Source organism: Filicampus tigris, chromosome 2, assembly GCF_054856515.1.
Source record: "Filicampus tigris isolate MCC_2025a chromosome 2, RoL_Ftig_1.0, whole genome shotgun sequence".
Lineage (NCBI taxonomy): Eukaryota > Metazoa > Chordata > Actinopteri > Syngnathiformes > Syngnathidae > Filicampus > Filicampus tigris.
This window is the reverse complement of record NC_141218.1, coordinates 2,053,074-2,067,032: the sequence shown is the minus strand read 5'-3', so window position 1 is coordinate 2,067,032 and position 13,959 is coordinate 2,053,074. Positions and strand designations below refer to the sequence as shown.

At 44.7% G+C, this 13,959-nt stretch overlaps 4 protein-coding genes across 4 annotated transcripts in view; 2 read left to right on the top strand and 2 right to left on the bottom strand.

Moving 5' to 3' along the window:
• The window catches only part of adam19a (ADAM metallopeptidase domain 19a), a 43,196-nt gene extending 39,260 nt beyond the window's left edge, over positions 1 to 3,936 (top strand). The window contains exons 19-23 of the mRNA XM_086024033.1: positions 291 to 435; positions 706 to 796; positions 877 to 1,092; positions 1,215 to 1,381; positions 3,034 to 3,936. Of these exons, the coding sequence (XP_085880159.1) occupies positions 291 to 435; positions 706 to 796; positions 877 to 1,092; positions 1,215 to 1,381; positions 3,034 to 3,079 (665 nt within the window). The 3' untranslated portion in view covers positions 3,080 to 3,936. The remainder of the gene's footprint in view (positions 1 to 290; positions 436 to 705; positions 797 to 876; positions 1,093 to 1,214; positions 1,382 to 3,033) is intronic.
• Positions 3,937 to 4,650: 714 nt separating this feature from the next.
• Positions 4,651 to 7,090, top strand: rwdd4 (RWD domain containing 4). Its single transcript, XM_086024049.1, has 7 exons — positions 4,651 to 4,860; positions 5,022 to 5,102; positions 5,816 to 5,925; positions 6,020 to 6,170; positions 6,246 to 6,354; positions 6,445 to 6,600; positions 6,691 to 7,090. The coding sequence occupies exons 1-6, from the start codon at positions 4,837 to 4,839 to the stop codon at positions 6,588 to 6,590; spliced, it is 621 nt and encodes a 206-aa protein (XP_085880175.1). The 5' UTR covers positions 4,651 to 4,836; the 3' UTR covers positions 6,591 to 6,600; positions 6,691 to 7,090.
• Positions 7,091 to 7,405: 315 nt separating this feature from the next.
• LOC147150781 (uncharacterized) lies at positions 7,406 to 8,866 on the bottom strand. The gene has a single exon (XM_086024556.1). The coding sequence runs from the start codon at positions 8,864 to 8,866 to the stop codon at positions 7,406 to 7,408; it is 1,461 nt and encodes a 486-aa protein (XP_085880682.1).
• A 482-nt stretch (positions 8,867 to 9,348) lies between these two features.
• On the bottom strand, positions 9,349 to 13,209 carry LOC147150780 (uncharacterized). Its single transcript, XM_086024555.1, has 4 exons — positions 13,169 to 13,209; positions 12,922 to 13,120; positions 9,890 to 11,527; positions 9,349 to 9,360 (listed from the first exon to the last, which is right to left on the bottom strand). The coding sequence occupies exons 1-4, from the start codon at positions 13,207 to 13,209 to the stop codon at positions 9,349 to 9,351; spliced, it is 1,890 nt and encodes a 629-aa protein (XP_085880681.1).
• Between the last annotated feature and the right edge of the window lie 750 nt (positions 13,210 to 13,959).

The window sequence follows — 13,959 nt, the reverse complement described above, 5'->3', positions numbered from 1 at the left end:
TGGATTGCCTTTTTTTCATCTCGCACTCAAAAAACATTCCATATGGGGGAAAAAAAATCAAACTAAACTAATAAAAAATACAAAGCATTTTGAAAAAAATAAATGCTGCTCTAAAATCTCAACTCATTAGAACAAATTGGATTAAAAGATCAAGAGTCCAAATGAACTGAAAACTAACTAGAATGGAAAATGCCCAAATGTGATATAATCCCGCTAAATTGTGGGAAAAGAAGAAGAAGTTTGTCTTGTTGTGGAAGATGACGATGGCCTTTGCGTCAATTTGCGTGCAGGTCAGGCGGGCTTGGTGGCGGGCCTTTTGTTGGCCTTCCTGGTGGTCCTGCCCGGCGTGCTGCTGCTCTTCTACTGCTACCGGATCAAGACGTCCTACTTGCACAAGTGGCTCGCGCAGAGACACGACAACCACAAGAGCAACAAGTAGCGTACCCGTTCCCTCGCTCATAATCGGTCGCTCCATGCTGGCCAGCCGCTGACCCTCGAGTGCGTCTCGCCTGAGACTCGAGCCAGAAGAAGGACTTTGAAATCGGTCCGCATTTGGCTTGCCGTGCTCGGCGTGTGCGCGGCCAAGAGCTTCGAATACAATATGTCATCCATAAGGCCGCATTGGGTGCCACTGGCTTGCCTTGTGCTTTGCTTGATTTATCTGCCAGTGCTTGTAATGCTCGGACTGCGCCCTCTTGTGGTCAGGACGGAGAAAGCCAACAAGAGCAGCCACCTGAATCCCGCCTTTCACCTCAAAGTTGTCGGACCGATCGGCAAAGCCAGCAGCCACAAAGGGGTGAGTCGAACGTACTCAACCAAAACAAAAAATGAAGTTGACGTTTTGTTTTGTTTTGTTTTGTTTGGCCCGCCCTCTAGCTTTCTGCCAGCAGCAAAGAGGTTCTTCCTCTCCGACCGGAGCCGGCAGCCGCCGGCGCCCAGCCGGTCAACGTCGTGCGGCCCCTGCGGCCCGCCCCCTTCGCTCGGGCCGCCAAGGGACCCCGTCCGCCCCTCCCGTCGGCCCCCCGCCAATCCCCGCACCGACTGAGCCCGCCCAAGAAGCCTCTGCCCCTCAACCCGACGCGGTTGCCACTGGTGAGGCCGCCCGAAAAAAACCTGAGAGTCCCCCAAAACACAAAAATGGCAATAAACAGCCGTGTAACCGCCTGAACCGATGCTGGTCGGACCGTATACGTTTGTGCTTGTTGTTGTTGTAGCCCAGACCGTCGCCTTTGCCGCCCCAGAGGCCCCTCCCCCTCAGTCCCGCCAGAGGCGGCTCCCCAGTCAGGGTGCTCACCCCAAAACCGTCGCCGAGCCTGCTGGTCATGATGCCCACGCCGGGAGGACTCAAACCTGCGGGCGCCGCCCCTCACAGAGCTCTCAGGTGACTTTTTGCGCATTTGCATTCATCATTCCGGTGAGCCGTTTTTTTGACACCAGGGTTTTTCAAACTTTTTGGGGTCATGGCACATTCATTTCATTGGAAGAATCCCACGGCACACCGCCAGCTGAAATTGTGAAAAAGCAAAAGCTTATTTTAACGATACGCTGTGGTAGCTCTACTTACGAACGTCTCTTCATACGAAATTTTCAAGTTACGAAACGCCTCAACAGGAAAGTATTGCCTCTTGTTACGAAAAAGACATTTCAGGATACGAAAGGTAAAAATGCAGTATGGGCTGCTACTCGCAGCTCCGGAGTTTCCTGAACGCAACATACTCAGAGCTGCTCTGCCATTGGCTATTACCTAGCATCTTCCTGGCATCCCATTGGCTAAGAGGGACCTCTTAGTGTGCAGATAGACAGGTAGATAGATATATATGTGATTGATATGCCTACGCAGCGTCCTCGTCATTCGCCCCTCGGACCATGAGGTCTTCCGACAGTTTGACGTGAATTACAAACGAGGAAAAGAAAAAAAAGGAGAAAATTGTTGTTTTTTTGTCCATACAAACATAGCAAGTGATAATAGAAAAGTATGAAAGTATGATTCTCGCCAAAGAATATGAGCGGAATGTATCGGCAGTCGCCACGCTATTAAATCAGTTCTTTACAAAGAGAGAACATGAACCAAAGAGGGCAAAAAGCGATGAGGACAGCAATTCAAAGGTAAACGACCATCATTGTTATTCTTTACTCTATTCTTTGATTATGCATAACTCTCATTTATTGTGCAATAATCTAATTGTAATATGTATTTGTGACATGTTTTCATGCATTTTTATGCTTTATAAAACATTTATGTGTGAATTTTGGGGGGCTTGAAACGGATGAGGGCATTTACATGGAAAACGCGTCTCTACTTAAAAAATGTTCTACTTAAGAAATGCCTTCATTTCGTAAGTAAAGGTACCACTGTATACGGGTTATCGTCATGTCATTTGCTCAATAACGGTAAAGACGCATTTTTAAAAAATCAATTTTAGCGGGAAAGACATGCAATAGCTCCAACACTTTCACAAATTCATACATAGCTGAGAAATATGATATAATGCAGAGCTCTCGACTAACTTGGTGCTCTGGTAGGCGCAACTTTCGGGGTTTTGGTGCACCAGCACAAAAGTTAGGTGCACCCCAATTTTCCACTGCATGACATTCAACACGGCACTTTTGTAGGTTCACTGCTTGTTGAAACAAAATGACGAGCTGTCGCGCTTTTGAGGTGATGCTGGCTGGTAAATGATGAACTAACAATCTGGTCATCAGAAAGTTCTTTTTTCTTTCAACCACAATTGCACCAGACAGCTGAGGCCTTCACTTGACATTCAAGAAGTTGTCAATCGTTGTTTTGCTCTTTTCATCCACTGCTATTTCCTTTTTTTTCCTTTTTTGTTTTTTCTGCTGGGCGGAGGCCTGTCACAATACAGTTTTGCCCCCCCCAAAGAATATAAAGAATATCCTTGCTACTTTTTGACGCCGCTAATATCGACAAAGCACCCCAGGTCGAGTGTCTCCTTTTTGAAGAGTCAAGTTGTCTCATTTCCTCGGGAATCGCTGATTGAAGCAATTGTGCGTGTCCTTTGTCGTCTCCCCCAGACCGGTGCCAGGTGCCAAAGCCAACGCGGCCTCGCCTCCGTCGTGAAGACGGCCTTCCTCTTCAAAGCCTTTTTTGCACTCAAGTAACGATGCTATGTCGGTCGGCCGCCGAGCGGTACCGGCACGCCGCCGAGGGAGGACGGCGTTTTGACGAAAGCGGCGGGGTCGGCGCGCTGGAAACTTTGGCCACATCCGACGCAGTTTTGCACGGAGGCCTCGCAGACGGAGCGGCGCCGCCTTTTTCCGTTCTTTTAACCTCCTTTTTAAACATTCTTTGTGTACGAAAACTGTGGTCCTGTTTACAATTTGTCTTGGATTTGTGTTCCGTGCCAAAGAGGTCTCTCCGTGCTTGGGGAGGGGGTGTCCGCAATTGCTTGAAAATCTTGACCTCAAGTCCACTCGTCAGCGGAAAGCCGTTTGAGCATTTATTGAGGACCAAGCGTGCGCTGGTGCCCGGACCGTAAGCCGGATGTCACGGATAGCCAATAAGGGCTCAAACGGATCAGGAAGGTCAAAAGCCAGCCGCACACTGACCAACGAATACCATACAGTATTTTATCATCTTGAAGACGTGGGGAGGCAAGGAACTAATGAATTGGATTAAATGTTTCGAGACTTCAGGGTAGTTGCAATGTGCCCCGGGTCAGACGCCGACTGGACTTTGTTTGCGTTTCGGTTCAGTTGAGTCGCTCGGTGTGCGGCTGGTTTACGGTACGTAACTCTGGAGATGCAAAAGAAGAAGAGCAGCCTCAGCTGCTTCTTTTGAACATTGTTTACATGTTGATCAAGTACTTGACGGAACACCCCCGCCCTCACCGTTCCTCCGCATAGTCGCATTGATGTCAATGTCTTTTGCTTTGTGTCACCACTTTTGAAAAATGACATAAAATATTTTTGACAAAACGCTCTTCACTCTTCTTGTGCTCATTTGCAAAACATTGAACCTTGGACAATCCACTCTTACATGTATGTATGTATGTATGTATGTATGTATGTATGTATGTATATATATATATGTATATATGTGTGTGTGTATATATGTATATATATATGTGTGTAATATATGTATATATGTGTCTGTATATATATGTGTAGTATATGTATGTATGTGTAGGTATATATGTTATCTATGTGTGTGTGTATGTGTATATATATATATATATATAAATGTGTAGGTATATATGTGATCTATGTGTGTGCGTGTGTATATGTGTATATATATATATATATATACCTGTGTGTGTGTGTATATATATATATATAAATGTGTCTGTATATATATATATATATATATATATATATATATGTGTCTGTATATATATGTGTCTGTATATATATGTGTAATGTATGTATGTGTCGGTATATATGTTATCCATGTGTGTGTGTGTGTATATGTATGTATATATATATATATATATATATATTTGGGGGGGAAATATTTGTAAAGAACATTTTGTAAATAAAAATGTGTAAAAATCGCCAATATGGGAATATTCGCGGTTGCTGAACAGCGAGTATGCGGGGGTTGACTGTCGGAGAAAACATGGTTTGGGTTTGTCCTGTGATACTCCCTCTGTCCACTGGGTAACGGTTAATGCATCTTGGCGCTTTTGTGACAACCACCGAGGAAGAAAAGGGTCGCTCATTGCACATGCGCGAAAATGTCACGGTGCTATTGTACTGGAACCATGTACCCGCAGAAGTTGTCGTAAACTGTGGCTTCTTAATGTTCGCCATGGCTTCCTTATCTTGACTGTTTGGCTCCGCTGCGAGAGGACGCCACGGCCATACGAAAGCGAAGCCATGACAACGAATGAGGATCAAGAGGTAGGGCAGGAATGGATGGTTACGCGGCTAGCGGTTGTTAGCGGCCAAATGCTAACTGGTTAACGCGAACGTGCAAACTGCTTTGCTAGTCAAAGAAGTTCAAGTGTGTGGCAAATTGAGTCGGGTAATGTTCTTTCTTTTCTTTTTCTTTTTCGTTTTAGATGGAGTTGGAGGCTCTTCGCTCTATCTATGAGGGTGACGAGTGTTTTAAAGAGCTTAGTCCAGTTTCTTTTCAATTAAGGGTGAGTACTGCTTGATAGTTTGGTGTTGCAATAGACTCTACTCAAGTTGAGCAGGATTCACGTCTTTTTGCTTTTGTAAGTACAGTACAGAAGCAGAAAGGAGGCTATCATGTGTGTTGAAACACTAGGGTGCCGAATGATTTTCCCCCCAAAAAATTCCACCTCATTGCTTGCTTTGCTTGCGGTTTACTGTGCGGTTTTTATTTTCAAGGTCCTCTTCCCATGTAGGCCTAGCTTATTTGACAAACACTAATCTATATTACAATAAACCATCAGATTCACTAGACATAACTCTTTTGCTCGGAAAGGCTAAATATATCAATGTGATAAGTGTGGGTTTACATATTTGTGGCTATAACACGTTAACATTACAACATAAGACACTGCGCTATCAAGAAAAGTTATCCAAAAAGTCGCCCGATTTTGATTTTATTTTTTTGGGGGGGGGGGGGGGGGGGGGGGCTCTCTGTAGTAAAGTTAAACCAATAATTTACCTCAAAGTATTGTACAACATGTTCTTGTAATTCAGATCTTTGTTTTAAATTACCCAAAATAAATTGTTCTTTTTTTTTTTTTTTTTGATTGATTGATTGATTGGCCTATCAATCGGTTCTCCGTATTTTATTCTACCAGCTATTGGAATCGGCCTTAAAAAAATAAATTTAAAAAAATCTATATTGGTTGGTTCCTAATTATAACCAATACATCGACAGATAGGAGACCTGGAGGACTCCAAAGCATTTATCTTGGACATCACGTGGCCAGTAACATACCCTGAGACTGGTCCTCAAATCTCCCTGGATGGCTTTTTTAACAACCGAATGTAAGTTGCCGGCTCCGGCAAGGTTCGCATGTCGAAATTCTCAAAAAGAAAAAACTCCAAAATAACCCCAAAAACATTTTATCGCCAACATCAGCACTTCCGAAACCAAGCATCTTATCCTGTCCAAGCTGGAGGAACAAGTGGAGGCCAATCTGGGTGACGCCATGACGTACACCCTGTTTGAGTGGGCCAAGGAGAACCAAGAAGCCCTGATGGAGAACCACAGACCGGTGGTCACTGCCGTGGTTCGTTTCAAGTTCACCGTAGATAGTTGGGAGCGTATGCTTGGGCGCTGACTGCTTCCTTCCCGTCGTCGTCAGACTTTAACGTCCAGCGGTGAGGCCATACCGAACACCGTGGCAGCCAAAAAAAAGGAGAGGAAGGAGCAGCTCACCAAAGCGCAGAAGAAGAGGATCATCAATCGGACAGGTGGGTGGGTGGGGGGGGGGGGGGGGACCATAAGCAACCGTCACAATCATTTAAATTTCTATTATGTGAGCTGCTTGATCCTGCTTTCAGATAACAAAGGGGAGCTGCCAAGAGGTTGGAACTGGATTGACGTCATCAAGGTACATACACTTCCAACGGTCTTCTACTCGATTTTAATCACGGAATGCAATTCATTTTTTTGGTCGTCCCCCCCACTCCCCCGGCGTCACAACTAACATCCAGCATGTAAGTGGCAAAAAATTAAAACACCAGAATCCATTCTTGAACAGTCACTTTGATTGTGTCATTGTTTTTTGTTCTACTTTTGTGTTGCAGCTGAGTAAAACGGGAGGCAAAGATGACGATTAGGTCCCCAGGGCTGCCGCGTCGCTGCCGTTTAGACTTTGAGCTGGACGTCTTTGCACTCACCGTGGCCGCCGCCCCCTACCACCGGAACAGTGGAATCCAAGGCCACCAAAAGGAGGCAAACTTTTGAGTGCAATGTGTTCCGTGTTTCATAAAGGTTACTTAGCCTCCGTTGTGGAAGTACCAACTCTCACTGCCTGGAACCGTGAAGCATTCGCCTTACAAATGGTTCTTTTGTAGTGTCGTAAGACACGCGGGCAAATAGTTCCATCAAATTTGACTTCTTTTCTCATTTTGGTTTTAACTTTTTTTTTTTTTTTTTTTTTTTTAGACTATTCAAATAAAATCCAAAAATTTGGAGCGACCTGTTCCTGAGGGTACTTTATATTGATTTGATTTTTTTATTGGTCTATATGTGATGTTAAAGACAGCTTGTCGCCCGTTGTGCAAGAACACGGGGAACATTCGGTGTTAAGTGTGGTATGGGGTGTGACAATGTAATGGATGGAATTATTGAATAAGCAAAGTTAAGAAAATGACCATAACAGGAAATTCCATTTTTTATTGGAATTAGTACATTTATATCTGATACTTTACACAAGTATAGTCAGTGGACTGTCCGTTATGGTCCATGTTACATTTAAAATCCTCCACTAAAACTGAGGGCATCTTTTCTCGAGGTCTGCTACTGCTTTGACAGTTTATCCGCTGAGCCAGGTAAACCTTTTTCGGGGACATAATCATTGACTACGTCCAAGAGACCCCTTTTCAGGGATTTTTCTAACCTTTCGGAAAATTCCTTTTTAAACATGTTCTCAAAGAAGCTATGGATGTCATGGGCATCCGCCACTGGCTGTATGGATTTGGTCCTTGTGCACTCCTCCTCCTCATCATCACTTGGTGGTAACTCGACTGATAGAATCGATGAGGCGACAGAAGGCTCCCTTGCTCTTTCGTCCAAGACATTTGCCTGTAGAGGCCTCTCGCCTTTTCTGTCTCCTTTCCCTTTTACCCTCTTGCTCTTCCTCCGGCCGTAGTGAGTCTTCCACATTGACTTGACTTTTTTGAAAATGGGCCTAATGGCTGGTTTTGCTCCAATACATTCCATGATGGCACTGGGACAGTCCTCCAGAAGTGGCTGTATCTTCCTCGGACGCCTAATTTTCCACCGCTTCCAAATGGATGTCCTGGTTTGAATTTCTACTGGTGGTGTCTTTTCAAGGTCTGTTCTCGCTTCGGATGAAAGTTCCTGCTCTGGCAAGTTTTCTGATAAAGGTTTCCTCCATGCCCTGTCTTTGGACAATTTGAGGTCAACTTCTCCCACTAGTTTTGATGAGGACCGCCTTAATATCCGGTCTTCTGACAATTTAGAGACATCGCTTGATGCTCTAGATAATGACCGCCTGGATTTCCTGTCCTCTGACAATCTAGAAATGGCATCAACTGCTGCTCTTGATGAAGACCTCCTGGATATCCTTTCTTCTGACAATTTGGCGATGGCATCAATTGCTGCTTTTGATGAAGACCTCCTTGATATCTTGTCTTCTGAGAATTTCCGAACTTCCACTGGGGTTTGGAATGAAGACCTTGATACCCTGCCATCTGACAATTTACGATCATCCACTGCCGCTTTGGATGAAGACCTCCTTGACACCCTGTCTTCTGACAAATTAGGAACAACCCCTACTTCTTCTGGCGATAAAGACTTTACAGATACCCTGTCCTCTGACAATTCGGGTTGAAAAACGACTAACAAAGGGTCCAAATCTGCTTTGCCTGAAGGCGTCTTGAATACAATGCCGTCCGACAATCTTGTGTCAATCTCGACTGCCATTTCACTCGAAGACATCTCTGATACCCTGCCTTCTGAAAATTTAGCATCAACATCTTCGACTGTTTCTACAGTCGGTCTGTGAAGATCAAACAACGGAAGAGTAGCATCAACTACTACTTCCAAATGAGGCTTCTTGACTTCCTGTTCTTCAGGTAATTGAGAGTCAGCATCTACCACTGATTCTGCTGAAGGCCTCTTGACATCAAACAATTGAAGAGCAGCATCTACTACATTTTCCGATAGAGGCTTCCTTTCTTCTTGGTCCTCGGACAATTTAGGGTCAGCGGCTGCTGTTGCTGCTGACGAAGGCATCTCTTCTTCCCTATCTTCAGGAGACCTGAGATCATCCTCTCCTGTTTCAGATGATCTCTTTGCGACCCTGTCTTCTGGCCACTCAAGGTCAGTGTTTACTACAAATTCTAATGAATGCTTCCTTGCTACCCTATCTTCTGGCCCCTGAAAATCACTGTCTACTTCTGACGAAGACATTCTTGTGACTTTGACATCTTGCCCATTCGGCTCAGCATCTGTTACTAGTTCTAATGAAGGCTTTTTTGCTAGCCTATCTTCCGGCCACAGAGTATCAGTATCTTCTAATTCTAATGACTTCTCTGCAAATGGGTCTTCTTGCCACTTAAGATCAGCATCTGCTAATTCAAATGAAGTCCTCTTTGCTAGCAGCTCTTCTTGCCACTTAGGATCACTATCTACAGTTTCTAATGAAAACACATATTCTACCCTGTCTTCAGGCCACTTAAGATCAGCATCTACTTCTTCTTCTGATGATCTCGTTGCTACCTGGTCTTCTGGTGACATAAGATCAGCATCTAGCGGTTCTGATGAAGACATTTTTGTGAACCTGTCTTCTGGCCACTGAAGGTCACCCTCTACCACTTCCTCTGGCAAATGCCCCATTGCTACCTGGTCTTCTGGCAACTTAAGATCATCTACTGCTTCTGATGAAGGCCTCTTTACAACACTGTCCTCTGCCCACTTTAGATCAGCATCTAGTGCTTCTGATGAAGGCCTCATTTGTACATAGTCTTCTGGCATCGTATGGTCAAACTCTACTTTTTTAGGTGAATGCATCATTGCTTCCCTGTCTTCTGGCCAGTCGAGATCAGCATCTACAACTTCTGATGAAACCCTCTTGGCTATACTGTCTTCTGGCCACTCGAGATCAGCATCTACAACTTCTGATGAAACCCTCTTGGCTATACTGTCTTCTGGCAACTCGAGATCATCATCGACTGCTTCTGGCGAATAGCTATTTTCTACCCAATCTTCTGGCAACTCAAGATCCACAACTGCTACTGATGAAGACCTCTTTGCTACCCTGTCTTCTGGCAACTCAAGATCCACATCTAGTGCTTCTGATGAAGACCTCTTTGCTACCCTGTCTTCTGGCAACTCTAGATCCACATCTAGTTTTTCTGATGAAGACCTCTTTGCTACCCTGTCTTCTGGCAACTCAAGATCCACATCTAGTGCTTCCGATGAAGACCTCTTTGCTACCTTATCTTCTGGCAACTCAAGATCCACATGTACTACTTCTGATGAAGACCTATTTGCTTCCCTGTCTTCTGGCAACTCAAAATCAGCATCTAGTGCTTCTGATGAAGACCTCTTTGTTACCCTGTCTTCCGGCAATTCAAGATCCACATCTAGTGCTTGTGATGAAGACCTCTTTGCTACCCTGTCTTCTCGCAACTCAAGATCAGCATTTACTGATCCAGATGAAAACCTCTTTGCTACTCTGTCTTCTGGAAACTCAAGATCAGAATTTACTGCTTCGGCCGAAGACCTCTTTGCGATCCAATCTTCTGGTAGCTCAAGATCAGTCTCGTCTTCTCCATCTGATAAACTTCTATTTTCCTCAAATGAAGCTGGTGATTTGTTGCCATCAGAAGCAGGAACTGTGGAGGTTCTACCCTCCAGTGACTCTAGCCGACCCACGGATGAAACTTCAACCATGTCATTATCCACGTTACTTGCTGTGCTGGTGGTCTCAAGTGATTCTGTCGAAATCCTGAAAGGATCGTCATAGAGAGTCAGTTCACTGGTGTCATCGAATTTGCTTGGAATATATGTGGCCTGATTGTCAGTGTCTGTATCCCTCAGCGGAGATGCAGCTTCTTCTTCCAACAAGCCAGTCGAGTGATATGTCTCCTCCGTTGGCACTTGATCCAAGATGTCTGGATGTAGCGGCCTCTCACCTCTGCTGTCACTCCTGCTTGCCGGGGCGGCTGATGAGAAAAAGGCATCCAGATTTGGCGTCCAGTTTTCCTCTGATGTGGGCGAATGGCTGGCAGTTGACTCTATCTCTGAGAGACAGGATTCATCCTCTATCTCCTTCTCCGAATGCGGTGGCCCCGTTGATTTCTGTAAGGTCGACTTCATTTTTTCAACAATCGTTTTGCCAGCTGTGTCGATGGTGGTTACAACAGGGTTAATCACGTGGCAAAGCAAATCTTTGGCCTTGTCAATGAAGCAGTTGGGCGAGGTGGAGGTTGACGAAGTGGGAGAAATCGAGCCATCTAATGTTAGAGAGAGGTCATCCAGATGAGTGTGTTGCTCATCTGAGTAGGCACTCAATTCCTCCTCAAACATACCGATATCATCCTCTTCCTCAAAATGCAAAGCATCTGTGCCTCGAGTCTCCTTCGTGGCGCTCTTTCTCGCAAATATGTTCAGGGCCGATGCGGCGCCGGCATCCCTACCCTCCTCCTGCTCCGCGATTATGAGCCTCTCAGAGAAAAAATCCTTGAGGTGTTGCTTGATCTTCTGCTGGGTGACGGCGCCGTACGATGACTCGTCAATGAAGGAGTCGGACGTGGCGCGCTCCTCTTTGTCCCAGAGAGAGATCAGATGCCTCAAGTTGGCGACATCAAGGGTGCTTTTCTCGACAATGCTCTTGATGATATTGTTGATCTTGGCATCTTTGTCTTTGTCCTTAAGAGTATAAGTCATATTCTAGAGTAGAAAAGCAAACATCTGATCAGCATACCGTACGAGCATAATTCACTTTGTGTACAGTTCACAATTGTATGAGAGCCCCACCTGCAATATGCGGGGATGTGACCAGTTAACATTTTAAACTTATTAAAACAACTCACTAAACGCTATCTACAGCAAGTGTTTCGAGGCGTTTTATAGCTTGTAAAAAACTTACTATCGTCATTTGTTTCATTTGCAGCATTAGGAGGTTGAATTCGCTGAAATGAAATCAAAAGCTATTTCAATCAAAAACATGTGATCAGGTCAAGTTACATCTTAACACCGGGACCTCTTAATTAAAAGCAGCTTCCATTGAACGTGAGTTTTGCCTTGTCCCAAGCTCGTCTATCTTTTGCTACTGCCACCTACCCTCATAGATCTTTTGCTTAAGGGATACTTCAAAGGTTCTCAATAGGGTTGATGGTCAAGGGCGGATGGGGGCCACACACAAGTTTCTCCCCTTTGTCGCCCAGGGCAGCCCATGACGCAGAGGAATTTCTCGCAGGATCAGATGGGGCATTGTCATGCGTCAAGATGACTTTGTTTCACAATGTTCTGTTCTCAAATTTGTACCATGGAAGAAAGGAGTCAGAAACACCCCTTGGTTTTCAGTGGTTAGTTTCACACCTTCAGGGACCGACCAGCTCCCTTTTAGAACCGTTGGAGCATCCTCAAGCAAGCATCTATGAGGGTGGGAGTCGGTTGACATTCAAAAAGCAGCTTCAGGAGGCTTTTAGGACATCTCGGAAAGAAATTCAAGCAGAAGCTGTTCAAAAACTTGCAAGGATTGCAAAGCTGCTATTAGGTCCCATGTCCAAATATAACTTGGCCTGTCAAGATGTTTTGGATTGAAATAGCTTTTGATTTCAGCAAATACAACCTCCTATTGCTATCAATAGATTTGACTTGACCAACGCTGCAAATTCAACAAATGGCTATTTTCACTTCTTCACAGTCCCTAAAATGTCTCGAAATCATTTGGAACAGTGCATATTAACAAATGACATTATTTTGGATTTGAAACAACTGTTGATGTTATTGGGTGGTTGGTTTAAAAACGTTCTATTCTTTAACAGTTTATGATAATAGAGACTATAAAAACCTGAGAAGATATAATTTGGAACACTGTCACTTGGAGGAAACAAAACAAATTTAGATGCACATAATGCTTGCTTCAAGCTGTTTGTCAACCTCAATGGAATTTTACTGTAAAACGTAAGAGAATCAAACATTTGATATTCAAACACCAACATGTTCAGGTCAACCATTTCATTTAATCTTAACATTCAAAATTCCATCTACGGGCTGATGGAAATTCAAACAACCACTACCCTAATCCGCACTCTGAAGATGTAACCCGCATTCATTACCTGGCCAGCCTGCCGACCTTTTACATCATCGCCAAACATCCCCCGTTGGGCAAAAAAGTCCTTAATGCCATGTTGGATCTTCTCAAGGGTCAGGAGGTCATTTCCTGGCCCAAGGGGGGCACTCTCGCTGCTCATCTCTGGGCTGTGTGCGCGGTCTTCTCCTTTTCGAGGGTGGTTATCTTTTCGGAGCTTAGAGCTCCTAGTTTGGGGGAGGATTTCTCCACTATGGACAAACGCTCTCTCTTACCTCTCGGAACGAGGCCAACAAAGGGCGCTGGGATGCGACATCGTCGGCCTTTGTCATGAAGCGTCGACATCGCGCTTTGTCGTCAAGGCGCGCCGCCCGCCAGCAGGCGACGACGTCATCAAGGCGCATCAGCCCGAGCGTGAAGAGCTCCCAGCGGGCAGTCCGAAATCTGACAACCTGCTTGTCCCTCAACGTCTCTCGGCAACAAAACAGGCCCAGTGGATCCATTCGTCCGTTTTCAGTGCCGCTCATACTCATGAGGGTCACAGGCCTGCTGGAGTCTACACCGGCTGACTTTGGAACAGAAGCAGGGCATACCTTGGACTGATTAACCAGAGGGTCACCACTAGGGGTGGACCATTAGAGGATTAATCATCACAATTAACTGTTTTAACTTCAAACGTTAATATTTATTCAACTGCTCCAAACTATCATCGTAGCCTCATCATGCTCATTCATTCATCCTTGCATGTTGAACTCTTTGATTTTTTGAGCGCGCTCTTCTTTTTGTCAAGTACAAAAATGACCACCGCAAAGAAGCCTCCCCCTTATCTTTTGGTTATCTTCTCAAGTTTCGGGACTTGCTCAGCTCATCTGGGACCTATTGCATGTTGTGCCATGTCTGTTGGTAGAACAACCCCAAAAAAAAAATATCACTATTTGGAGGAAAGTAAAATTCCTTAAACTCAACTTTGAATATAACTTAAAAGGACAAGAAAATACATTTGTAAGAGTAAAATGAGGATATGCTCAAACGTTTTAAAAGGTAGAAGCCAAAATCACAATTATAA